The sequence below is a fragment of the Pistacia vera genome, unplaced genomic scaffold (genome assembly GCF_008641045.1).
Source record: "Pistacia vera cultivar Batoury unplaced genomic scaffold, PisVer_v2 Contig228, whole genome shotgun sequence".
In the NCBI taxonomy this organism is placed as follows: domain Eukaryota; kingdom Viridiplantae; phylum Streptophyta; class Magnoliopsida; order Sapindales; family Anacardiaceae; genus Pistacia; species Pistacia vera.
In genome coordinates, this window is record NW_022196033.1 from 369,360 (window position 1) to 395,227 (window position 25,868).

At 36.7% G+C, this 25,868-nt stretch overlaps 1 protein-coding gene across 1 annotated transcript in view; it reads left to right on the forward strand.

Moving 5' to 3' along the window:
* Window positions 1-1,598: 1,598 nt before the first annotated feature.
* Window positions 1,599-25,868, forward strand: part of LOC116131041 (DExH-box ATP-dependent RNA helicase DExH7, chloroplastic-like) — a 60,328-nt gene continuing 36,058 nt past the window's right edge. The window contains 13 exon segments of the mRNA XM_031416691.1: window positions 1,599-1,921; window positions 2,646-2,751; window positions 2,987-3,178; window positions 5,072-5,121; window positions 5,481-5,631; window positions 5,717-5,776; window positions 5,779-5,850; window positions 5,853-5,955; window positions 5,957-6,110; window positions 21,664-21,875; window positions 23,164-23,297; window positions 23,421-23,593; window positions 23,595-23,619. Of these exon segments, the coding sequence (XP_031272551.1) occupies window positions 1,619-1,921; window positions 2,646-2,751; window positions 2,987-3,178; window positions 5,072-5,121; window positions 5,481-5,631; window positions 5,717-5,776; window positions 5,779-5,850; window positions 5,853-5,955; window positions 5,957-6,110; window positions 21,664-21,875; window positions 23,164-23,297; window positions 23,421-23,593; window positions 23,595-23,619 (1,735 nt within the window). The 5' untranslated portion in view covers window positions 1,599-1,618.

A 25,868-nucleotide genomic window follows, 5' to 3' on the forward strand; every position in this document is an offset into this window, starting at 1 on the left:
TATTGCGTCTGCCTCTGCCTTATTTGGCACTTCCCTCGCATCTTAAGCCCGTCACCACGACATACTCCATCATCCCAAACCGTAGTGGCTTTCCGTCCACCACGAACCACATTTCATTTTTTTTTGTTGCGTTTTACTGAGTGCAGCAACATGTAATGCACTCCCTGCCCCCAAAATGCCTTTTTCCAATTTATTCCGATTCTTAAAAACTAACTGAAAAAGTGCGACCGAAATCTCTTTCACCATGCCTCATTCCAGCTAAAATGGCCTTTATTCTATCAAAAACATCCTAACTCAACCTCATCATCACCCTTGCAGGGAAGTAGGGTACCTTCTCACTTATAGGCTCTAACTCGTAGTCTCTACAGTTTATGGTCCGCACAATCTGCACAATCGATATAAACAAAATGTCAGCAACAAAAATAAACCAAAACAACTAATAAACAAAATATTAGCAACAAAAAATTACCACTGTAGTCACTTAAGCGATTTTGGATCGCTTAAGAGATCTTGACTCCGCCTCGTGCAAGATCGCTTAAGTGACCAAGAGTAAACTGAGAATCTCTTAAGCGATACAAAAGATCGCTTATTATATCTGTGATTCTGCCTCGACAAGATCGCTTAAGCAATTTGAAATCGCTTAAGCGGCCAAGAGTAAACTGAATCAATCTCTTAAGCGATACAAAGGATCGCTTAAGTGATCCTTTGTATTGCTTAAGCGATCATGAGTGCGATCATGAGTAAAACAGATTAATCACTTAAGCAACAGTATAAGCAATATTCCCAAACAACGTACCCTCTCTTCGTCGGCCTCCTCCTCATTGCCTGAATCCTCGGACGACTCCTCCTGGCTTGAATTCTCGTCGGACTCTTCCTCCTGGCCTGAATTCTCATCTGACTCCTCGTCTTCAAAACCGTTTGCTAGTTCTTCCATCTGTTCTTATGCCACTAGCGTCTCCTCTATGTGTGGACCACCTTCACTGATCGGATGATCCACCGGAACATCCATTCAACTGCTTGCGCCACCGGAATCTAGGATTCGAAGTGGTGTTGGGTTTTCCTCCTCATTGTGAGTGTTCGCCATGGTTTTGGATTGATTTTGGTGTCAAAGTTTGCAGTTTCGATTGGAAATGTGGACTGTATCGCCGGAAATCGCACAAATTCTGTTTAGGGTTAAGGAAATCGATTTTAGGGTTCAACAAATCGATCAAAAATCGCGACTATATCACCAGAAATCGTGACTGTATTTGGTTTAGGGTTCAAGAAATTGATTTTAGGGTGCAAATTGCAGGTGTTCTATCGGAAAAAATCGTGTCTCCCTTTGGTTCAAGAAATCGCTTTTTTCCCTAATGAATTTCGATTAAGTGAGGTGAATAGTGGGGCTTGTTTTGAGAAATTTCAAATTTTAAAAACTTTCATTATTTCTGATTTGGCCTACATATGTTTTAATCTTTTTATTTTAACCCATTTTACGTGTTTAATTAATCCTAACTATGCCACGTCATCTTCTCTAAATTAAAAAAAAATGAAAAACAGTTTCAAGGCCATTTTCTTAAATCGAAACTTGGGATGGCCTGGCAGCTAAATTTTCTACAACTGTGATCACTCCTCTTAAAAAATGGCTCCCAAAAAGAAGCCACAGAAACAAAACAATAACAACAAGAACGCCAATAAGAAATCAAATTCATCTTCTTCTTCTTCATCATCCTACGATCCACGCCTACATATTTCGGCCGCGAACAAGAATCACCTACGATGCCTCCACCTCAACTTGGCCTGCCCTGCTGAGCTAGTTTCGGCTGCAGCTTAGGATACTCTCTAAAGGACTCAAAAGGCCAAGAAGCTCAAAGCTGTCTACGAGAAGCTCTTCTGCGCAGGGTTTTCCTATAATCAAATTGAACTTTCTCTCTCTTCGCTTAAGGTAAATTAGTAATTCCATTCTTCGTTCTCTTTTATTTTATTCTTTTTAATAAATACTTATCAGTTAATTTAAATAATGGAATTTTTATGAATTTAATGTCATATCAATTTGTTTCTTTACTTTTTTTGGTTATTGCTCAAGTAAATTAAATATTTAGAACATTTCAATTCATTTTAGGTCAATGAGGTATAGGCTTATTACAAAATGTTTTTCGTTAACTAAGGAATAGCTAGCTAGGTTTTTAAATAAACTTTAGGAAGAATTTTCTTGACCTTCATATGGCTAATTTTGACTAATAGGTTCTATTTGTTTTGAGATTCTTCAGAAACCTTGCTTTAAGTTCTTTAAATCGCATTAACTCCCGTAGAATATAAAATTTATTTGAAACCCCTCTTGTAGGAGAGGCGACTCTACTTGTTTTCCAAAGCAGGGGCGCATCTGTAACTAGAATAAACTATTGGGGGAAGTACCCTAAATTCACTTAGTTTTTATGAAACTTTAGGGGTGGCTTTGAAAGATTTTTGGGAGGTTTATCAAAATAATTAGAATTTAAGGGGAGGAATCTGATTAATTTTGAAATAATTGGTGCTACTTGTATCTTAGCCAAATTTTGAGGAGACTAATGATTTTTGGAGTTTTGGTGCTTTCATAAGTCCGTTTAGCTAGATTATGAGAATGTTTTATACATGTTGAGTTCATACAATTTTGTGCTTGTATTGAGTAGGATGATGCTACTTTTGAGGCTGCTCTTGATTGGTTATGCTTAACTTTGCCGGGGAATGGACTTCCTTTAAAATTTTCTACTAGGACTTCTCAGCACTTGAATGGAGGTAATTTATATGTACTGTATATTATGGTGTTATATTTTGAGTGTATAGAAATTAAGTGTAAACCAATGGCATATTTCTAGAAGTTTCTACTGTAGTATGAGGTATTGATGCTAGGAACGTTTTTTATCCTTGGATGAAGATCACTAATGGTTCAGACCTTCATGTACTGGTACCTTGTATTATAGAATGACCCATATTTGATAATGATGCTAATGCTCTTGTTATCACGTGTTAGGAGCTTCTGTTTCTGTCATATCGGTTGTACGGGATTGGATTCCATCTGATGGTTCATCAGCAAATACTAATGAGGAAGTGCAAAAAATTTCAGTTAGGACCAAGGGGCATCAAGGTTATGATGCTCTAGATTCACGCCAACCATCTCAAGGAGATTGGATCCGACAATATATGGAACAACAAGAAGAGGTTCGTGGATGGTTATAAATTATGATTTTTCATGAGTAGAGATGACTGGCTCTTGAAAATAATCGACTCACCCTATATTTAATATGTTTATGATTGAATACATATAATTGAGCATCTCCTGTTGTTTTTATTTCCCTTGAAATGGATATGATAATTTTTAGAGTTTTTTTGTTGAAATGGGAGTTTATGAGGCAAATTTTGTGCCTCTAGCGGCATAAGGCAAGGTGACCCACTTTCACCTTTCTTGTTTATCATTATAGTTGACACCTTGGGTAGGCTAGTTGACAAGGCTGAGGAGCTCAATTATATGGAAGGTTTCAAGTTTGGTAAGGATAATTTTGAGGTCTCCTATCTCTTATTTATGGAAGTCACAATCTTCTTCTCTTTTGAGAACTAGGACAAGATCTCTAACTTAATAATAGTGGTAGAAACCTTATATTTGATTTTGGGATTGAAAATTAATTTGTCTGAAGGTGTAACTGTTGGAATTAATTCCCATGAACATAAATTGATTTAATTGGCAAATTCTACTGGTGTTGAAGTTGTTAAGTTTTTTTAAAATTCTTGGGTTTTCCGTTCTTTGGAAATTAAAGAGCTTAAGCATCTTGAAACCCTGTTGTGAAAACTATAGAGAGAAGATTGAAGGATTTGAAGAAGGTTTTTCTCTCAAAAAGGGGTAGATTGACTTGGGTATACTTGGTGTTGTCTGGTTTGCCCACATACTCTCATCTCTTTTCCAAATTAAAGTTCGTAAGACTATGGGTTTCTTTTGGAAGTTTTTAGAGGGAAAGAAGTGTCACAAAGTGAAGTGAAATGTGGTATAAAGGTCTTAAGACAAAGGAGGTCTCAAGACTGGATATCTCATTGCAAGTTCAAGGTTCTCCTTTGACTATGGTGATTCCTTTAAAAGGTCCCTCTTTTTGGCATGTCATCATTAAAAGCAAAACCTAAAATTAATTTTGATAGGCAGGACTCAAAGGTTGCATTTAGAGAATCAATTAGAGTCCTCAAATGCTCATTTCTTGAGGGTATGATGATTTCTTCAGACCTCATGGTTGAGGTTGGAAAGTTAGATAGGCTTGAGGTTTGGGAGGATTCTATATTAATTCTTCTCTTCTATATTAGTTGTCTCTGTTTTGATGCAAATGTGCAAGAATATCTTTGGAAAGCATTGATAATTTTCTTCTTCTTTGTCTTCTGACATTGAATTTCTGGAATAAGTTTAACTACTATATTGACTTCAGTTTCCCAAAATTCTTAAGTGTCTTTGCTTATCAAAAGGTTGTCAAAAACTTCTATTTGATTGAACTGAGGTCTATCAGCTGTTTTATGGGTTAATGGTTGAAAGAAATAGAAGAGTATTTCAGGATTCTGGAAAAGAATAATTTGAATTGTTATGGAACAAAGCTCATTTCTTGCATCCTTGCAGGCTTCTAGTTCAATGGATATGATAAACACATTTGTTTCCCATCAATTATGACTGTGTGGTAGCGAGCAAATGACTTTCTTTTTCTATACACTTATTTTGTACCACTTGTTTCCAATGATTTTTTTCAGAGACTCATGCCATGATTTACTAGTGTGAACCTCTGGCTCACTTCCTCTTGTAGATGTCTCTTCTCTAGTATAATAATCAAATTCTATAAAAAAGATGGTTGAAAATTTGAAGCTTGATAGTTAATCTAGAGAAAGAATCACTTCTTGTTTGATATATCTGTGTTTACTTTGTTTTGATGTGAAAAAATTTGAACAATATGTTTCCATGTGTTACTCATTGATAATGAGTTTAAGGCTTGTGGATATGAGTTAGGCTTTTGTAAAAGTATGTTCTTTAATCAGAAGAAAAATATTCAATGTTTTTGAAAGAGTTAATGGTAGTTTCAGTGATTGCAAGAAGAGTATGAAAATTGAGAAGATTATGCAATTGACAAGAGTTCCATCAAGGAGGTATGCTCTTTTGATTCTTGGTATCATACTGGATGATGTTTTGATTGAAACAAAAATGAAATTGTTATGTGCACCCAATTGGAACTAGTTGCGCACTATAACACAGAAAAACAAACACACATTGAGTAGAAATGAAAATAGCTCACATGGGTATTGTTAAGAGCTTACTCTTGTTAGGCCTTTACCTAGCAACTTAAGCTTTTGGGTTTAATGTTAATGTGTTACTAGAACAAGGTTAACCTGGGTGTTCTACAATTTCTGTTATTAGGTGGTTCAGTAATTTACAAGGTTATTCTGTTCCTTTGATTCTGAAACAGGTTTCCTTTCATTATTTTGATTAATCTTTTTTGTATTAATAGGTCTCTAAACCTAGGTCATATGATGTTATTGCTAGAGAGTACCTTGAGGCTCTTTTGGAAGCTACAAAAGCTAAAGAAAAACGGGACAAAAAAAGCCAGGAACAAGCAGGAGATATGATCCGCAAACTCAAGCAAGAGTTGTCTGCTTTAGGTTAAATCTAATTTCTTTCCTGATCTATGTTTAAATATGGTTACTTTTCACCTTTTGCTTTGAGCAGTTTGGATTTATTGAGTAGGATTGTCACATAATGCCTTGGCATCAGATTTTGAGCTTGAACATGCTTCTGCTTATGCTTCAGCAATATAGTTTCTAGATCCATGCCTTATGATGACCTTGAGGTTGTAACATCAGATGAAATATATGGTGCTTCAGATTTGTTGAGCATACAGATGAATCAATAGTTGGTGGAAACAAGGAGTTTCCACTCAAACCTATTCCTTCTGGAGAATCTGTTCAGGAGAAAGTAGAGGATAAAGTCAAGGGATGTGGAGCTTGGTGGATTCTTTTCAGAAGATGCTCCATCCAATGAAGCATTACCTACTGAAATTATGAAATTACAGAAGAAAGAAAAGATGAGAATGTTATGTAGTGACAAGAATATAGAGAAATTAGATGGCATCTGGAAGAAGGTAATGTGTGACATGCAACAATTTTTAAGGCTAGTTTTGTTACTGTGGAATGTTTATGTGTTAGCTGATGCATAGCTAAATCTTCTATTATACATTCTATTTTTAAAAGCTTCAGAAAAGATGAATCAAAGTTGTAAGACTTATTCATAAAATAGACTATACAACCTCTGGTCTTTATAGGACTGAAAAAGAGAGGAAAAAATAGTAAGAAATAACTACAGATATTTACACCTAGATTATTTCCGTGAATAGCTATATATAGAGAGAGACTAAACTAATATTGTACAGATCTCAACCAAATCAAGGAGATTTGGTCAATTAATCAGAAAGATTATTTCCTGATTTCTGTGAATCATGTCAGGATTCTCAACACTTCCCCTCAAGTTGGACTAAAAATATCTTCCATGTCTAGCTTGCTAATCAACTCCTCAAACTGTTGTTTGGGCAGCCTTTTTGTCAAAAAATCTGCAATCTGTTCAGTAGTTGGTACATAAGGCATACATATTAGTCCATCTTCTATTTTTTCCTTTATAAAGTGCTTATCAATTTCAACATGCTTCGTTTTGTCATGGAGCACAGGATTATGAGCAATAGATATAGCAGACTTGTTGTCACAATATAGTCCCATTGGTAGAGCACTAATTATCTTTAGATCCTCTAGGAATCGTTTAATCCATAGAATCTCACAAATCCCAAGTGTAGCAGCTCTAAACTCAGCTTCTGCATTACTCCGAGACACCACATTTTGTCTTTTGCTCCTCCACATGACTAAGTTTCCTCCAATAAATGCACAATATCCAGATGTTGAGCGTCTATCCATAATGCTACCAGCCCAATCCGCATCTGTATAAATCTTCGCTTGTAGATGACTATTATTTCTGAATAGCAAGCCCTTTCCTGGTGTGCCCTTTAGGTATCTAAGAATCCTATAGACAGCTTTAAAGTGCTTAAGTCCTGGTGAGTGCATAAATTGACTGACAACACTTACAGCAAAAGTGATAGCTGGCCTTGTGTGAGAGAGATAGATTAATTTGCCCACCAGTCGCTGGTACCGTTCTTGGTTAACAACATCCTCAAGTTTAGCAGGTTGTAGCTTCAAATTTGGCTCTATAGGAGTCTCAGCTGCCTTGCATCCTAGCAGACCTATTTAATTAAGAAGTTTAAGTGTATATTTGCGTTGTGAAACTGAGATACCCTTTCTCGACCTTGCAAACTCCATCCCTAGGAAGTACTTGAGTGTGCCCAGGTCTTTAATTTCAAATTCTTTTGCCAAGAAACCCTTTAGTTTGACAAGTTCAACATCATCATCACCTATTAGGATTATGTCATCTACATAAACAATTAGTATAGCTAGTTTCCCCTCTTTTGTGTGTTTATGAAATAAGGTGTGGTCAGCTTGGCCTTGTTTATAGCCCTGTCTTTTTACAGCCTTAGTAAACCTCTCAAACCATGCATGAGGGGATTGTTTAAGGCCATATAAAGATTTCTTCAACCTACACACATTATTCTTCCCTAGCTTTTCTTCGAATCCAGGTGGTAAATCCATAAAGACTTCCTCTTCCAAGTCTCCATTCAAAAAAGCATTTTTAATATCTAACTGATGTAATGGCTAGTTAAAGTGAACAGCAAGAGAGAGAAGAATTCTAACAGAATTTATCCTGGCTACTAGGGCAAATGTTTCTTGATAGTCTATCCCATAAGTTTGCATAAACCCTTTTGCCACTAAGCGTGCTTTATACCTCTCTATTTGACCATTAGCATTACATTTAATTGTGAATACCCATTTGCACCTGACAATTTTCTTTCCACTAGGTAGTTCTGAAACTTCCTAGGTTTTGTTTTTTAGGAGGGCATTCATCTCTTAAAAAACTGCTAATTTCCAATCAGGATGTTCTAGAGCTTCCTTAATTGTCCTAGGCATAAACTATTTAGATAAATTGGATACAAAGGCTTTATGTTAGCTGGACAACCTATGATAGGATAAATATTTGGCAATTGGATGCTTAGTACATTCTCGGACACCTTTTCTAAGAGTTATTGGAAGGTAAAGATCTGGATATTCATCAAGAATAGTAGGTAGAGGGTCTGAAACAGTACTTGGAGTTTCTTCAGGAGTAGAATTTGAGGGTAATGATTAATCAAGTGCCACTGAAGTAGGCTGGACTCTATTGTTCAAATGATACCTCTTCCTTGAATAAACATATAACTCTGCAGGTTGCTCAAGTAGTGGTAGTTCCACCTCTGTTTGTGATGAAACAATACCTTGGTCTGAATTCTCAGAGTTGGTAGTATTCATAGGATTCACAACCTCTGAAGAAACTTCAGGAAATATAGTATTAGGTAATGGAATAGAAGTCTGCCAAAAATGATGTTCACTTTTACTCTCCCCTTGAAGGTCATTTGGTATGAAAAAAGGTTGTTTTTGTAGGAACACAACATCTATACTAAAATATATCTTCCTTGTTTTGGGATTAAAGCACTTATATCCTCTTTTATTTGGTGCATACCCCAAGAATACACATCTCTCTGCTTTCGGGTCAAGCTTAGATCTAAGATGGGCTGGAATGTGAACAAAAATAGTACATCCAAAGGTTTTTAAATCCATCATGGTCATAATTCTAAGATGATGGAATTTTTTTTTTAAGAAACTTAAGAGGTGTTTTATACTTAAGGACATGTCAATGCATTCTATTTATTAGATAACATGCTGTTAAAATAGCATCACCCCATAATTTCTTAGGTACATTCATAGTAAACATAATGGCATGGGCAACCTCAAGTAAATGTCTATTTTTTCTTTCTGTGATCCCATTTTGTTGAGGGGTATCGCGATAAGTTGATTGATGTTCAATTCCCTTTTTTTTAAGAAAATTTTCTACGTATTCATTAAAGTATTCTGTACCATTATCACTATGCAAAATACTTATCTTAGTTTGAAATTGATTTTCCACCATTTTATAGAAATCCATAAACAATTTCTTGACCTCAGATTTTTCACTCATTAGATATACCCAACTTAGTCTAGTGTGGTCATTTATAATGGTAACAAACCATTTTCTCCCAAAAAGATTAGTAATTTTTGAAGGACCCCACACATCGCTATTGTTGTAGATAATCATGCAAAATCATACAGATATTGCATGATTAAGTGTATAAATCTATAATTGGATATTAGGATTGTAATCAATATATATTAGGAACAAATCTGTAAAATAGGAAGTTAGAATATTTATTTCCTAGATTAGATTATTTATTTCCTAGATTAGTTCTTTATTTTCCTATATATATTGATGTATAATTTGTCAATACAATATGAAAAATATTACAATCAGTTCTCTATTTGTAACATGATATCAAAGCAGTTCCAGGTTGTTTTCTTTTCAATTCGTTTTTTTTTCTGCCCAAGTGAGCATTATTTGTGAGTCACCCTGGACAGTGGCCGTTTTTTCTCACCGCCTGCTAGAAGAAGCCTCTTCTGCCGATCGGCCATTCCCTGAACTCCAATCACCCTTCCCGGCTTCGTCTTGTTATTTCTGGCAATTTGTGTGATTAGTTCCTTAATATCTTAGCCAGGTCAGAACAGTTTTGTTGGTTTCTGTTGGTATCAGTTTTGTTGGTTTCTGTTGGTATAGAGTTTGTTCTTTGAAGAGTTTTTGTTGGCTATTTTCATCTTCTTACCATGACTTATAAGTCTATAATTGATATGGTTCCTGTAATGTCAAAAATTATGGAACATAAGCTTAATGGGTCTGATAACTATTTTGATTAGAGTAAGACAATTCGTCTTTATCTACGAAGCATTGGTAAAGATGATCATCTCACCAAAGATTCATCTAAAGACGATTCAAAGCAAACATGGTTGAGAGAGGATGCCCGGTTGTTCTTGCAGATACGAAACTCTATCAACAATGAGGTATTTGGTTTAATTAATCATTGTGAATATGTGAAGGAATTGATGGACTATCTAGATTTTTTGTATTCTAGGAAAGGGAATGTTTCTCGTATTTTTTATGTATGCAAAGCTTTTTATTGAGCTGAGAAACAAGATGGGTCTCTTACGGCCTATTTTATGGATTTTAAAAGGACATATGAAGAAGTTAACATTCTTCTACCGTGAGTGCTGATGTGAAAGTTCAACAAGCTCAACAAGAGAAAATGGCGATTATTAGTTTCCTAGCTGGACTCCCTTATGAGTTTGAATCTGCCAAATCTCAGGTTCTTGCTAGTTCTGAGATCACCTCCCTCCAAGACATATTTACTAGGGTTCTTCGTACAGAAAGCATTCCATCTGTTTAATCGAGTAGTGCTCTTGTAAGTCAGAATCATGACACCAGGCGTTCATAAAACAGGAGCAATAATAAAGGAGGGGGTTCGAATTATCATGAGAATCAGAGTCAGGAGTTAGGAGGGATTGTGTGCTACTATTGTCATGAACCCGGTCATACAAAGCTCACGCACAGAAAGTTACAAAATAAGGCCCAGAAACCTCAGTCAGCTCATGTTGTCGCTACTGATACTTCTGAGAAGAAGGTTATGATTTCAGCTGATGAGTTTGCCAAGTTTTCTCTGTATTAAGAATCATTGAAGTCCTTATCTACTTCCATCACTGCTCTCGCCGAGTCAGGTAAACCAAATACATATCTTATTTCCTCATCCTCTAAATAGGTCATTGATTCTGGTGCCACAGATCATATGACAGGTAATCCTAGTCTCTTTTCATCATATCAGTCACATAATTCCTCATCTAATGTTACTTTAGCTGATGGGTCAACTTCTTGTGTTCTTGGGTCTGGGTCTGGGTCTGGGTCTGGGTCTTCTTGTGTTCTTGGGTCTGGTTCTGTTAACCCTACTCCGTTAATTTCCCTATCCTCTGTATTGAGTCTACCACAGTTCACTTTTAATTTAATTTCTGTGAGTAAACTCACTCTGTGCTCTTAAATGTTGCATCTCATTTTTCCTTGATCATTTCCTATTTCAGGATCTTAAGACGAGGCAGATTATTGGTAAAGGACATGAATCTGGAGGGCTTTACATCCTTGACACACAGGTGCCCAGAACCATTGCATGTTCAAGTATTTCGACCCCTTTTGAGGCACATTGTCGGTTAGGACATCCTTCTTAACAATTGTTAAAGAAACTATGTCCTCAGTTTAATAAATTATCTTCGTTAGATTGTGAGTCATGTCAATTTGCCAAACACCACCGTCTTTCTTCAAGTCCAAGAGTCAATAAACGGGCTAGTGTCCCTTTTGAATTAGTTCATTCAGATGTTTGGGGTCCCTGTTCTATTATGTCTAAACCTAGATTTAAATATTTTGTTACCTTTGTTCATGACAACTCTCGTGTAACTTGGCTTTATTTAATGAAAAATTGTTCTGAGTTGTTTTCTCATTTTTGTGCTGAAGTTAAAACTCAATTTAATACTTATGTCCAGACATTAAAAAGCGATAATGCCAAAGAATATTTTTCGAGTTCTTTTCAGTCTTATATGAGCCAGCATGGCATTCTTCATCAATCCTCTTGTGTTGACACACCGTCCCAAAATGGAGTAGCCAAGAGGAAAAATAGGCACTTTCTTGAAACCGCTCGAGCCCTATTATTTCAAATGCAAGTTCCTAAATAGTTTTGGGCCGATTCAGTTTCCATGGCCTATTTTCTAATTAACCGCATGCCTTCCTCTATTCTAAATGGTTCTACTCCTTACAGTGTTCTCTTCCCGTCTAAGCCTTTGTTTCCTATTGCCCCAAAGATATTTGGTAGTACTTGTTTTATTCGTGACGTTCGACCCCAGGTAACCAAGTTAGATCCCAAATCTCTGAAATGTGTTTTTCTAGGTTACTCTCGCCTTTAGAAGGGATATCGATGTTATTGTCCTAGTCTTAATAAATATCTGGTGTCACCTGATGTTACTTTCTTAGAAAACACCCATTTTTTTCCTACTTCGTCTACCTATACACGTCAGGGGGAGGACAATGACTTACTAATCTATACTCCCACATCCCTACCAGCTACTCCCACACCTGAGGCTTCCCCACCTACTGTTCCTTCTCTAGCACCATCACATGTCTGTCCACTACCTCTATTTTGCATTGTCTATTCTCATCGATAGCAACCTCCTGTACCAGTCCCTTCATCATTAGACCCAGTCTCCAGTGATCCCGATACCTATGTTCCTCGTCAAGAAGACACTCAGACTTCATGTCCTACCTAAGACTCTTCGTCTTTGGATCCAACCTTGAGTGATCTTGATCTTCCTATTGCTCTTCGGAAAGGTAAACGTTAGTGTACTTATCCTATCTCTTTATTTGTTTCTTATGATCACCTATCATCTTCTTCTTGTTCTTTTGTGGCATCACTAGACTCTGTCTCCCTTCCTACAACTGTTCATGAAGCCTTATCTCATCCTGGTTGGCGTGATGCTATGATAGAAGAGATGAATACTTTAGATGTTAATGGTACATGGAACTTGGTTGACTTACCAAATAGAAAGTAGCCTATTGGATGCGAATGGGTGTTTGCTGTTAAAGTAAATCTTGATGGGTCAGTAGCTAGGCTTAAAGCTCGTCTTGTAGCTAAAGGCTATGCTCAAACTTATGGAGTGGATTATTCTGACACTTTTTCCCCTGTGGCTAAATTAACTTCTCTTCGCTTATCTATCTCTATGGCGTCTACTCATTCTTGGCCATTACATCAGTTGGACATAAAAAATGCCTTTTTACATGGTGACCTTCAGAAAGAAGTCTATATGGAGTAACCACCTGGATTTGTTGCTTAGGGGGAGTATGGGAAAGTTTGTCATCTTCGCAAATCATTGTATGGTTTGAAACAGAGTCCACGTTCTTGGTTTGGAAAGTTCAGTGAGGTAGTTGCAAAGTTCGAAATGACAGAGCAAGTCTGATCACTCAGTCTTTTACAAACAATCGGCAGTTGGCATTATTCTTTTTGTTGTATATGTTGATGACATTATCATCACTAGGAGTGACACTACAGGGATTTCATTACTTAAGTCATTTCTTCACACTCAATTTTATACAAAAGATTTAGGAATGTTAAAGTATTTCTAGGGGGTTGCGGTAACAAGGAGTAAGAAAGGCATCTTCCTCTCTCAAAGGAAATATGTACTTGACTTATTAACTGAGACAGGAAAATTGAGTGCTAAGCCATGCAGTACGCCAATGTTTCCTAATTCACAACTTACCAAAGATGGTGAACTATTTGAATATCCTGAGAGGTATAGAAGACTGGTTAGAAAGTTGAACTATCTAATAGTCATTCATCCTGATATTGCATACTCTGTCAGTGTAGTAAGTCAATTCATGTCTTCTCCTATTGTTGACCATTGGGTAGCTTTAGAACATATTCTATGTTATCTGAAAGAAGCTCTAAGATGTGGTATTTTGTACGTAAATCATGGACATAATAATATTGAGTGCTTCTCTGATGCAGATTGGGCGGGTTCCAATATAGATAGGAGATCCACTACGAGCTATTGTGTTTTTATTGGTGGAAATTTGGTCTCATGGAAAAGTAAGAAGCAAACTGTTGTGTCCCGATCTTGTGCAGAATCAGAATATAGGGCTATGGCCCAGTCTGTGTGTGAAGTAATATGGATATATCAGTTTTTGACTGAAGTTGGTCTTATGACCTCTTTGCCAGCAAAATTGTGGTGTGATAACCAAGCCGCTCTTCATATTGCTTCTAATCCTATATTTCATGAACGAACTAAGCACATTGAAATTGAATGTCATTTCATTCGTGAGAAAATACAGCAAGGTTTAATTTCTACAGGATATGTGAAGATTGGAGAGCAACTAGGAGATGTTTTTACTAAAGCTTTGAATGGGGTTCGGATTGATTATATTTGTAATAAGCTGGGCATGATTAGCATCTATGCTCCATCTTGAGGGGGAGTGTTGTAGATAATCATGCAAAATCTCACAGATATTGCATGATTAAGTGTATAAATCTATAATAGGATATTAGGATTGTAATCAATAACAAATCTGTAAAATAGGAAGTTAGAATATTTATTTCCTAGATTAGTTCTTTATTTTCCTATATATATTGATGTATTTAGAATATTTATTTCCTAGATTAGTTCTTTATTTTCCTATATATATTGATGTATAATTTTTCAATACAATATGAAAAATATTACAATCAGTTCTCTGTTTGTAACAGCTATGAATTAAATAGAAGGGTTTAGAAGCACGATAAGATTTTGACTTATAAGGAATTCTATGGCTTTTTGATACTTGAAAACTTTCACAAAATAAGATACTACAATCAACATTGTGAAAAAGTTTTAGAAATAGATGTTTCATATATGGAAAACTAGGATGTCCTAGTCTTTGATGCCATAGCATTATTTGATCAAAAATAGAAGTAGAACTACTAACATTACTTAAGCTAAAAGCTTGTTTATTCTTAGTGAGATTGTCATTGAAGTAATAGAGTCCATCCACCATTTTAGCACTACCAATCATCGTCTCCAAATTCCGGTCCTGAAATTCACAATGTGAGTCAAAGAAGGTGACAAGATAATTAGAATCTTTAGAAAGCTTACTAACAGAAAGCAAATTGAAAGATAATCTTGGAACATGTAGGACAGATTTTAGTTCAATGGTGTTGGAGAGTTTAATTGAGCCTTTGCCAGCAATGGGTGAAAGGCTTCCATCAGTAATCTTTACCTTTTGATTTCCAGAACATGGTATATAGGAGTCAAAGAGCTGACTGGCACTGGTCATGTGATCAGAAGCTCCTGAATCTATGATCCAAGGAACTGGAGTAAGTTTACAAGAAAAGGCACTAGGAATATCACCTGTTTGTGTTAAGGACACGCTGGAAACACTAGGTGGCTGGCTGGAATTTAGTAATTTAAGAAGTTGATCAACTTGCTACTTGGTAAAAATTTGGTCAACCTTCTCGACTTCATTGGCTGATGGGACTCCATGACCACTGTAAAATAAATGTAATGAATATTCACACTTTTTATTCATAGCTTAAAAGGATACATATTTATATACACTTGTAGTGTTTTAAACTAGGTAGGTGATCAATCTAAATTAGGATAGAAGTGATCCCTATAATCAAGGATTTTAATGTGATCCCTATCATCTAGGAAGTCATATACATCTGTAACACTCCCCCTCAAGCTGGAGTATAGATATCAATCATACCCAGCTTGTTACAAAGATAATCAACTCGAATCCCAGTTAGAGCCTTTGTAAAGATATCTCCCAATTGTTCTCCAGTCTTCACATACCTAGTGGAAATCAGACCTTGTTGTAGTTTCTCACAGACGAAATGGCAATCGATCTCAATGTGTTTTGTTCATTCATGGAACACTGGATTAGATGCAATATGAAGAGTCGCTTGGTTATCACACCATAATTTCGCTGTTACTGAAGTTTCAAGGCCTATTTCAGTCAGGAACTGATATATCCACATTATTTCACAAACAGCTTGTGCCACAGCCCTATATTCTGACTCTGCACTTGATCGTGACACGACATTCTGCTTCTTGCTCTTCCATGATATTAAATTTCCTCCGACAAAGACACAATAGCCTGATGTGGATATTCTATCTACCTTGGAACCTGCCCAATCTGCATCTGAGAAACATTCAATATGAGAGTGACTATGATTGGCATATAATATACCGCGTCAAAGGGCTCTTTTCAAATAACACAAGATCTGCTCCAAAGCCGCCCAATGATGAACTGTTGGGGAGGCCATAAACTGACTGACAACACTTACTGAATATGCAATATCTGGATGAGTCACCGTAAGATAGTTTAACTTCCCGACCAATCTTTTATATTTCTCAGGATCTCCAAATAATTCACCATCTTTCGTAAGCTACACATTAGGAACCATCAGAACACTACATGACTTTGCCCCCAATTTTCCTATCTCAGTTAATAAGTCGAGCACATATTTCCTCTGAGAGAGGAATATACCTCGTTTGCTCCTTATAACTTCAACCCCCAAGAAATACTTCAATATCCCCAAGTCTTTTGTGTGAAACTGGGTATGGAGAAAAGACTTAAGAGATATGATGCCCACACTGTCACTCCCAGTAATAACAATATCATCCACATACACAACTAGAAGAATGATGCCAGTTTCAAACCGTTTGTAGAAAACAAAATGGTCAGTTTTACATTTCAGCTTACCAAATCTCTCAATAGCCTGACTAAACTTTCCAAACCAAGCACGAGGACTCTGTTTTAAACCATACAGAGATTTGCGAAGATAACATACTTTCCCATACTCCCCCTAAGCAACAAACCCAGGAGGTTGCTCTATATATACCTCTTCCTAAAGATCGCCGTGAAGAAAAGCATTCTTGATGTCTAGCTGATGCAAAGGCCAATCATAAGTAGCTTCCATAGAGATAAACAGCTGAATAGAGGTAAACTTAGCCACAGGGGAAAAAGTATTAGAATAATCAACTCTGTAAGTCTGAGCATACCCTTTAGCAACTAGACGAGCTTTTAGTCAAGCAACTGACCCATCTAGATTAACTTTAACTGTAAACACCTATTTGCATCCAATTGCCTGTTTCCCTGAAGGTAAATCTACCAATTTCCAAGTACCATTGTCATCTAAGGCATTCATTTCCTCTATCATTGCATTACGCCAACCAGGATGAGAAAAGGCTTCATGAATAGTTTTAGGGATAGTAATAGAATCAAGGGAAGCAATAAAGGAACATGGTGAATGTGACAAATGATCATAAGAAACACAAGAAGAAACAAGATAAGTGCACTGTCGTTTACCTTTTCGCAATGCAATAGGAAGATCATCACTTGAAACTAGATTGGATGACGAAGAAGTTGGTGCCGGACATGAAACAGGAGCAGGTGGATGAAGAGAGTAAACTTTGACAGCAGCAGGAGCAGGAGCAGGAGCAAGATCAGAGATAGGAGCCGATGCAAGAAGCGTAGGAATAGTGACAGGGTCAGAGACAGATTCTAGTTCAGATATTGGTGCAGGGGAAGTGAAGGTATAAACTAACAAATCATCATTATCATCATCCTTTGGACGATTTGTAGGAGAAAAGGGAAAGTATAGTGTTTCTTCTAGAAAGGTAACATCAATGGAAACAAGATACTTATTAAGACTTGGACAATAACATCGATATCCTTTCTGAAGTCGAGAATAACCAAGAAAGACACATTTTAATGACTTGGGATCTAATTTAATGACTGATGGTCGAACATCCCAAACAAAGCAAGTGCTACCAAATACCCTAACTTCAAGAGGAAATAATGCTTCGTTAGGAAAAAGAATACTGTACGGGGTCTTACCATGAAGGACAGAAGACGGCATGCGGTTAATCAAAAAACAGGCGGTGGAAACGGCATCAGCCCAGAATGGTTTGGGAACATTCTTTTGGAATAATAAGGCTCTAGCAGTTTCAAGAAGATGTCTGTTTTTCCGTTCTGCTATTCCGTTTTGAGATAGAGTATCAACACATGAAGTTTGATGAAGAATGCCATTCTGGGTCATGTAATTTTGAAAAGAAACTGACAGATATTCTTTTGCATTATCACTGCGCAATGTATGAACAGAAACATTGAATTGAGTTTTAATCTCAGTACAAAAAGCAGAGAAATAAGAAAACAAATCAGTACGATTTTTCATTAAGAATAACCAAGTCATACGAGAGTAATCATCCACAAATGTAACAAAATATCTAAAACTAGTTTTAGACAGAACTGGACAGGGACCCCAAACATCAGAGTGAACTAACTCAAAGGGAGAATTATCTCTTTTATTGACTCTAGGACTAAAACTGACACGATGATGTTTAGCAAATTGACATGACTCACACTCTAATGTAGACACTTTATTAAACTGAGGACACAATCTCTTTAGTGAAGGAAGAGATGGAAGGCCCAAACGACAATGTGCTTGAAACGGGGATGCAACACTAGAACAAGTGACAGGTGTAGATTTTGGTCTATCGAGAATGTATAAACCTCTAGATTCATGTCCTTTACCAATAATCTTCTTCGTCGTAAGATCCTGAAACAAGCAATAATCGGGAAAGAATAAAACACAATAATTAAGAGCACGAGTAAGTTGGCTAACAGAAATTAAATTGAAAGAAAAATCTGGTAAATGTAAGACATTTGACAAGGGAAGCTGTGGAGTAGGGGTAACTGTGCCAGACCCAAGAACATAGGATGGTGACCCATCTGCTAAAGTCACATTCGAAAGGGTTTTTGATTGATAAGTAGCAAAGAGACTGGGATTACCTGACATGTGATCTGTTGCACCAGAGTTAATGACGAATTTGGAGGATGAGGAAAGGAGACATGTATTTGGCTTACCTGAGTTAGCCATAGCCATGACAAGAGTAGGTGAAGCCTTTAATGATTCCTGGTACAATGAAAACTTGGCAAATTCATCTATAGAGATAAGAACTGACTGATCTGAAGTATCATTGGTGGATGCATCATGGGCAGAGGGATTTCTTCTATTTCTGTTCTAAAGCTTTCTACAATCACGCTTCATGTGTCCTGGCTTATGGCAATAGTGACACACAACTCCTCCCATATTACTATTTGACCCTTCTCCTTTGTTGCCACTTCCAAATTGTGATCGCCCAGATTCATAGTCATTCTTTTGACTGACGAGAGCACTACTAAACTGAACCAATAGGGTACCTTCTGTGCGAAGTACCCTACTAAAGACATCCTGCAATTAAGAGATCTCTAGACTAGCTAGAACCTGAGACTTAGCAGTCTCAAATTTAGAAGGAAGACCTGTAAGAAAACTCATGACTGCCATTTGCTCTTGTTGTTTTTTGTTGAACTTTGACATCATCATTGAAGGGTAACAACATGTTCAGCACTTCATAAGTCTTCTTAAACTCCATAAAATAAGCTGTAAGAGACTTATCTTGTTTCTCTGCAGGGTAGAATGCCTTACACACTTCATAAATATGAGAAAGATTCCCTTTTCCAGAATACAGAAACTCCAAATAATTCATCAGTTCTTTAATAAACTCACAATGATTAATTAGGCCAAGTACCTCACCGTTAATAGAGTTTCGTATTTGTAGAATCAACCGAGCATCATCCCGGAGCCATGTCTTTTTTGAATCATCCTCAGGTGGATCATCAGTCATATGATCATCTTTATCAATACTCCGCAAATACAGTATAATAGTTTTACGCCAATCATGGTAATTAGTTATACCAATGAGCTTATGTTCTGTAATTTTCGACATCGTCGGTATCATTTCCATCACTGGTTTTGTATCATACATGTCTTAAATAGATGATAATCCCAATGCACACCAACAAACGGTTAAAACAAAGCAAACTAACTAAATTTCAGTGACACACCAAATCAATCAACAGTCACCACCAACCAGAGGCCACAGTAAGCAAAAAACCAATAACCAAACGAAAACAAAGTGCCGAAAGATCACAACTAAGTCCGTAGAAATATCCAAACAAAGAACAGCAATGAACCAGTAAGAGATTACCCAATCCAACATGAAAATGTGCTGTAAAAGTACCGACAAAGCAGACGAAGAGAATCAAAGGAAAAGTCAGCTGTGCACGCGCTCTCATGCGCCGGTGCGTGTTACTATTCACCAGAGTTCGGGTGTCACGTGGAGCTCACGCGCGGTGATTCTGATGGCCGGAAATCAGGGTTTTGTCGATAGAAGGCTTCTGAATGTCCCTTGGGTGGCGGTGTTGAACAAATCTCAACCTAAACAGGTTTTCCCAATTTGACACCTAAACCCTAATTTCCCAATTTTGAAACCCAAACCCTAATTTCCCAATTTTGAGACCCAAACCCTAATTATCTTTTAAGGCTCTGGTACCATGTAAAATAAACGTAATGAATATTCACACTTCTTATTCATAGCTTAAAAGGATACATATTTATATATACTTGTAGTGTTCTAAATTAGGTAGGTGATCAATCTAAATTAAGATAGAAGTGATCCCCATAATCAAGGATTTTAATGTGATCCCTATCATCTAGGAAGTCATATACATCTGTAACAACCACGTTTTTCACTGTTTCTTGTGCTCTTCCAATCTGCAAGTTTCCCATTGAGTTTCTAGCAGTTTTCTCAGGTATGGCGTGGTTTTTTACAATAGTCACACCAAACCTGAGGACGATCATGGTTTTGCTCTTGAGTCTTGACACGTGCAACATTGATATCAGCAACAATAAGGGTCGAGTTTTCAACAGTTCCAGTAGTCCCTTTCTTCCCCAACATGACTCCTCGATGACTCTCTTCACGTTTGACCTCCAAGAAGACTTCTCCAATAGATGGCAGTGGCCGTCTGTCAATAATTCTACCCCGTACTTCATCAAACTCCATGTTCAGGCCAGCAAGGAATTTGTAGATTCGAGAATTCTCCACCATCTTGTTGTAATGGGCTTGATCTTCAGTATTTTTCCACTCATAGGTGTTAAACAGATCCATATCTTGCCAAAGTCCTTTAAGAATGTTGAAGTACTTGGTCACACCTTCACTTCCCTATCGGATTTCTCCAAGCTTCAATTTGATCTCATAGCATTGGGACTGATTCCCAAAATTAGAGTACATTTGATTAACATTATCCCATAGCTCCTTCACGGTTGGATAGCACATATAGTTTGCATCAATATCCTCCTCCATGGCATTGACAATCCATGCCATAATCATTGAGTTTTCTGAATCCCAAGTTGCATAGGAGGGGTTAGATTTCTCGGGTGCCTTGGTTTCTCCTGTTAGGTACCCAATCTTCCCCCTACCTCTGATATACATGCGCATAGATTGAGACCACCTAAAAAAATTTTTTTTCATTCAACCTAATGCTGGTGATTTGGACAGAGTGTGCGCCAATAGGCTTGGCAGTGGTAACAGGTGGTGTTGCCGGAATGGAAATCATAGGAAATTTCTGACATGGTGACAAATGAGAAGGAAGGCTACTAAAGACAAAGATTTAGAGGCTAGGGTTTACAAGGTAAGAGCAACCTGGCTCTGATACCATAAAAGCTTAAGAAAAGATGAATCAAAGTTGTAAGATTTATTCATAAAATAGACTGTACAGCCTCTGGTCTTTATAGGACCGAAAAAGAGAGGAAAAAATAGTAAGAAATAACTACAGATATTTACACTTAGATTATTTCCCTAAATAGCTAGATATATATATAGTAATGTTGACTAAACTAATATTGTACAAATCTCAACCAAATCAAGGAGATTTGGTCAATTAATCAGAAAGATTATTTCCTGATTTCTGTGAATCATGTCAGGATTCTCAACAATTTTCACGTTTTTCATTGAGAATATTTGTGATGTTTGCCATTATGCAATCTAATTTGGTCATGGATGATTCTGAATATACAATATCAGATGCAATATAGTTTTGTTTATTACTTGCAATTAGTTTTCATATATATAGTTATGATCTTGGAATTAATTTTGATGGACCTATACATGCAATTTAATATTTGACTCTAGTGGCATTTGTCGAAAGGTATCTGTTTGGTCTTCTATTTTGGTGATATGGGCTAATGATGACAGGGGGAGCCACAAAAGATTCCAAAAGCTGTTCTTCATCAATTATGCCAAAGATTAGGGTGAGAAGCACCAAAATTTAATAAATTAGTCGAGAAAGAAAATAGTTTCTGTTATTCTGTTATTGTATTACGTAAAGCTAGTGGCAGGGGCAAGAGCAGAAAAGCTGGTGGGTTAATCACTCTTCAGCTTCCCAACCAGGATGAAACCTTGCTGAGGTATTTATATATCATTCTCCTCCACATACACAAATAAATTTATGCTGATAACATGCATAGGACAAGAGATAAAGAAATGAATTGGAAGGTGATCAAATTCTAGAGACTTTTAGCTAGGAGGGTATTGTTTTCTTTTTCCCCTTTTAATTTTTTCAAATTTCAGAAATCTAAATACAATAGGTTGGAAATTTTCTTATTTAATTGCATTTGAATGAAATAGAACTTAATGTTCATCCTGATTTTTCTACCTCTTTAGTATATCTGGAGATTGGAGTCACATTCTACCCTTGACTAAATATGGCATTGAGTGTCACATTGAAACAGACATTCAGAGTATACTTTCATGATATTTAGGAACACCTTTTCTTCTTTAGCAAGAGACAACAAAAATATACAAAATTAGCCTGGGACCCCTTCTTAAGATATAAATGCTTTTCCTTGAACTAACTAGATAAAGTAAGAGCTTTTTTCATATTCAGTGTGTCCAGAGCTCCAGATGCTAAGTTTTCTTTTTGTAGGCGTTGATTCATCTGGTGATATGGACATTGGATCCCACTGGAATAGATAATAGCTATATACTAGTATATTGTTTGGGCATTTTGAAACTGAGGTGTAAGACTAATTATATTCCTCAATAATTTTCAATGAAATTAATTCTTATAAATGGATTTGTGATCCCTTGTTCTCCATGCCAAATATCAACTTATTAAATGCTGGAAGTTACTGGTCTGTACACTTGAATATTTTTTTTTTATTTATATTCAAAATGAAATGTTATTCTGTTGAATAACATGGGTAGTATAGCTCCGAATCTCCAACCAACTTGATCTATGTGTATGGTAACCTGGAGAGGAGATGTAGGAAAATGGTGGGCCTGGTGAAATTTGCATTGATTTAGATGGAGTTCACATTGGGTTGACCATAAGGCTGGTCTATCCCAGAATAAACATTTTCATGTTAATATCCTTTAAAGGTTTTAGTCCTCCCTTGGCTTGTGCAAAGTTTGCTTAGGATTGCTTTGTTCTGCTACCCATGAGGGATTAGCCCGATGGTCAGGCCTGTGGTTTGCTCCAACAAGGTCTGAGATTCGAGCCCACTCATGGGCACTTGCATGGCCAGTAAAGCCATGTTGATCTCAATGATGGCAGGGTTTGTTGGGGGCTCCATTAAAAAAAATAAAAAAATAAAAAAATAAATAAAAATTACTCTTTTCTATTGAATTTAATCAGATGTAATTTCTGAACAAAAACACTCTATGAATGCTCATTTAACAACTTATGTACTTAAGTTACAGAAATATCTGGTTGCAGGATGCACAGAATAGAGTCGCAGCTTTTGCTCTTTATTACCTGTTTCCTGATCTTCCAATTGACCTAGCAATTGCTGAGCCTTATGCTTTGCTTGTTTTGCAGTGGATAGAAGGTGATCCTTTAATCCTCCTGTTGATATCAAAATGCTTATTAGTTTGAAATGCTGTAGTAAGCATTTTGAAAAGCCATGTTGTTGTAGTATCTAAGAATTGCTAAATTTTTTGGGTGCTAACAGGGGAATCATTAACTAAAATTGGAGACAGTGAGGAAGATAGGAGGGCTGATTTTGTGGATAAATTGCTGAGTGAAGATGGTTCTAGTTCCAATGCTGTTCTCAAAGTTCCTGACAGTTTGGTTTCAGATTCATTTCAGAGGTCCAATGTTCAAGAAAATAAAAAATTTGAGAGTTGTAGAAGCCGATCCAATTGCTGGAAGTATGTCCTTTCCTTTTGTTAAATTTTTTAAAATAATAACACAATAGAGTAAAAGAAGATTGGGGAGAAGAAATACAAGAAAAAAAGAGAAGTTGGTTTAACCTCCAAGATTTTTTCTTTTTTTCTTTTACAGGCACATAGTACAAACCCTAATTGGCACTCCAGTAATAATAAAATTGCAGGTTCTAGCTCAATAAGTTCACATCCATATGACACTAAAGAAACCTTAAACATTCCTCTTGTTGCATTCAATGCAAATGATGTAGTTAAATTGTTATTGATAAGGCAACTAATTTCTATGAGATTTTTTTTCTTCTACATTCTTTCCTGTTGAATACTATTATTATTTTTCCCTTCTACTACCTACTGGGTATCCTTCTTGTTTCATATTGAAAGTGTTCTATTACCAATTATTGTGAAGGAAGAATGATAAAGAATAGTAGGAGTGTTCTGTTTACGGGGGAATATTAAGAAGAAAGTATGCTGGGTTATTTTGCAAAGATTAGAAGTTAGATGGCTTGAATTTCAATTAAGCAAAATGTAATACATTGTCGTTTTATACAGTGTAACAAACTATAAATATGTTTGTTTTCTGTTAAAGACTCAGTTAATAAAAATCAATGAATTCCAGAATATTCATCTTTCTTCTCAGCTCTATTTTTCGTTTTTCTTGGTCTCTTTAATTTTCTTGATTCTTCATCTCAATACTGAATTTCTACATGGTATCAGAGCCCTAGACAAGCGTCTATGGTTAATCTTAGCTTTGAATCTTCAAGTTTGAATTCACAATCAACCGATATGGATAATGTTAACACCAACTTTACTACCTCAAACACTACACCCTCTTTACCAACGATTTCGATGAAATTGCTGGAGAAAAACTACTCATTTTGGCGTTCGCAAATCCTACCAGCTCTGGTCTCTCTTGGAATCGATGATTTTGTTACCGGAGAAAGAATCTGTCCTCCTCCATTTGTGTTCGATAAAGCTGATGAATATAGGCAAACTATCAAGAAGTCAAACCCTAACTATTCCTCTTGGAAAAAGATCAATCAATTCCTAGTGAGTTGGTTGTATTCTATACTTTCAGAATCAATGTTTTGTCATGTTGCTAAATGTAGCATTGCTTATGAGATTTGGAGTACTTTAGAGCTTCATTTTCATTCTGTTTCTAGAGCTAGGACCCTGCATCTTAGAAATTTGTTGCAATGCACTAAGAAAGAAAATTGTATTGTTAGTGAATATGTGTTGAAAATGAAGGAGTTGGGAGATGAACTGATAGCTAGTGGTGTGAATATAACTGATGAGGAGTTGTTACTCTATATACTGGATGGCTTAGGGCTAGAATATGACACAGTAGTGGCCAATTTGACCTCCACTAGTAGTCAAACGACACTGCAAGAGGCTCATTTTTTATTGCATAAACATGAAATTAGGCTTGAAAGGCAACATAATGTGTTCTCTAACTTTCATGAAGCTCTTCTGGTGTCCAAACAGCAGAGTCAAACTGATTCTTTTTTAGGTCCTCATCATGTAAATCCTACCTTAACCCCAAACTCTCAGCCTCAAATACACTCCCAACCTCAACCATCTCTCTCACAATTCAATCCTAATACTTGTCAGTTTACTAGAAATAATATGAGTCAAGGCTTTTCCAGATCAGGCTTTGGTCTGCCACATCAACAATCACTCTCTCAGTTTCTAGTGACAAGTGAAGGCTTTAATCCTTTTAATTAGTACCAGGTTTACAACTCACAACTAGTGCGTAGCAGGGGACGAGGAAGGGGTTATTTTAGACCCAACCTGATCTGTCAAGTCTGTGGTAAAGGTGGACATTCTGCCCTGCAGTGTTACCACAGATTTGATCATACTTACCAATACCAAAGTTTTGGAGTTGCTGGAGTCGGTTCATCTGCTAATTCTCTTGGCTATAATGTTGAATCTGGTTCTCAAGGATCTTCCCACTTCAATGCCTCCCAAAGCCCAGCTCAGATTCCTCACTCAAACAACTCAGCACAAGCACTTCTGATGACAAAGACTACTATGGCAGATCAGTTATACAACAAGTCAGCCTCTACTTCGTACAATGGTTCTGGATTTTCTGGAGTTTATCAGCAGAATAACAGTTACCCTCCTCCACAAAATCTGACCTCTCAACTGTTTTCACCCACAGTTGGATCCTCTAGTGTTACTGCTTTACTTGAAGGAAGTCAGTCTTATTTGTCCTCTGCACATAATTCTCACAGTAT